The sequence below is a fragment of the Pecten maximus genome, chromosome 2 (assembly GCF_902652985.1).
Source record: "Pecten maximus chromosome 2, xPecMax1.1, whole genome shotgun sequence".
Lineage (NCBI taxonomy): Eukaryota > Metazoa > Mollusca > Bivalvia > Pectinida > Pectinidae > Pecten > Pecten maximus.
Window position 1 is genome coordinate 47,584,389 of NC_047016.1, and position 2,148 is coordinate 47,586,536.

The 2,148-nt window shown below is 32.6% G+C and overlaps 1 protein-coding gene across 1 annotated transcript in view; it reads right to left on the bottom strand.

The window, feature by feature from the left end:
* The window catches only part of LOC117322309 (sushi domain-containing protein 2-like), a 38,313-nt gene extending 36,165 nt beyond the window's left edge, over positions 1–2,148 (bottom strand). The window contains exon 1 of the mRNA XM_033877161.1: positions 1,430–2,148. Within this exon, the coding sequence (XP_033733052.1) occupies positions 1,430–1,657 (228 nt within the window). The 5' untranslated portion in view covers positions 1,658–2,148. The remainder of the gene's footprint in view (positions 1–1,429) is intronic.

Sequence of the window (2,148 nt, forward strand, 5' to 3'; positions counted from 1 at the left end):
TACAAATGATATAGGGTATTTGATTGATTGAAATCCTTAACGAAAACTAGAAAAAGATTTTTTTTTTTTAAATGAAATGAAATGATAAAAAAATTATGAAAAGATTTTGACTTTCTGTTGATTTGAAGTAGAATAATTAGAGAATTGATAATATATAGCCCCTTATTCCCTTCTAGTTGTACAATGAACAAAGTGAATTCAATATCTAAGCCTGCATTTATGTATTCTGAGTTTAAGTCTCATTTAATTTTGAAAAGTATTTGCTATTTTGGATTATAATGTATTGTATGAAACAGAAAAATGTTAAAGAATTGAAATAAAAAACTGAAAAAAATGAACTGCTTGAAAATTTACAAATTGAATTAAATATTCAATTTAAAAATGATAATTATATATAATTATTGTATACCTCAAAATTGTATGTAAATTACTGATAACGATAATTTAATGACACAAATTTTAAACCCTTGAACTTAGCACCTTTTCTAAAAAGTAGTCCATGTATGGTAGCTTAGAATTTATGGATAGAATTAGAGTACATTTAAAAAAAAAATGCATGTGATCTTCACCTAAAAAATACAATTTTATTATATAATTACTTAGTTAAATGATTTCTTAAAATGATTTCTATAAAAAAAAAATCTTGCTAAACACATTTATTTTTTTATTGTCTCAAACATGACGTATCCCGAGCTAGTCTCTATTATGAATTCCAATTCATGTTGGGCGGACAAACATGTCTGTTCAAATAAATTATTAAGTTTTTTTTTTTTTAAAATCTGGTTAAAAGCATGATTAATTTAAAAAAAAAAAAAGGTTTTTAAATTGAAATAATTTTGACATTTCTGACATTAAGTTGTCATGCTTGTGCTTAGTCATAAATGAATATTGATAATTTGGTTAATTGTGAAATAGCATTTCAGAAGGGATGTGTATACATGTGCGTGTGTGTGTACACGTGTGTATATGATGGGAGGGATGAGGATTTTATACAAATGTTTAAAGGTATTTCTTAGCCATGTTCCAGGTGAAACAGATTTGTATGTGCCTACATACATCGTCACAAATGAGTAATACATGTATTTAAAAAAATAAAAATTATGGTGTAATTAATACATCTCTTAATTAGACCCCTAAAGTAGAGGATGTTGTCGTGTTTGATGACGGTCAGTTCTAATTAGGGTTTGAAATAAGGGGCCAAGCCGAGGGATGAGTTGTCACAAATCATTTTTTTGTCTGTTTCCTAGTCAGTAAGTTATTACTGAATTTTCGGAAATACTTGACATATCATTGCCGTTATCGCCGGAGGCGCTGACACAGAGATTCGTCTCAATGGGACCCAGCGGGGTCAAATCTTAATAAATAGATTTCTTAAAGGGACACGGACGGGTCTGTGCGGGTGTTCCCCCATTTCACGTGTTTTACTTACATAAAGTGATGTATAATCCTGTCCAAAGAAAGGAAATTTCACTGGAAGAGATATTTTGCCAGATCCGCCATCGTCCTTTTGCTTATTAGCTGTATCACCATGAATTTCTCCAAATGGATAGAAGTCACTGAGGAGTACGTTTGACGATACAGGACAGTACGTTAAAGCTAATATGACTAGCAGAAATCCAACTCTATAGCAATGACATGATAGTACATTTGAACACATTATATTTTCCAAACAGCATTGATTGGAAATTGTTTATTTCACATCCTGTCGAGCGGGTTACCGAGCACATTTCTGTGTTCAAACCAAACATCCATTCGATCACAAATATTCACAATTCGACGGAATCACCATCCTCAAACTGGACATTTCCTCACGTTGTATTAAAACTACATCTTGGCACATGTATCAGCTGACTATTACCACTACGACGACACATATCTACGAACAGTTCGACCCTCCGTGTGGTGTATGTGTGTATCCATATACACACGCGTTGTAGAGTGGCTTTCAGACCAGAATCTGGGTCATTTAGTATGTTAGCTGAGTAAATGGGTGTGTCTCCCTTTATACGCCAACTGACAGCTGGATAGCTATAGTGTATAGACTTGTCAGTTGAAGTAAATCCTTCACTTTCCGTCTGATGTAAATCCGGTCAACTTAAGTCGTTAACAAACTCGGAATGTCCATTCTTCCTGGTTAGATCTCGTCAA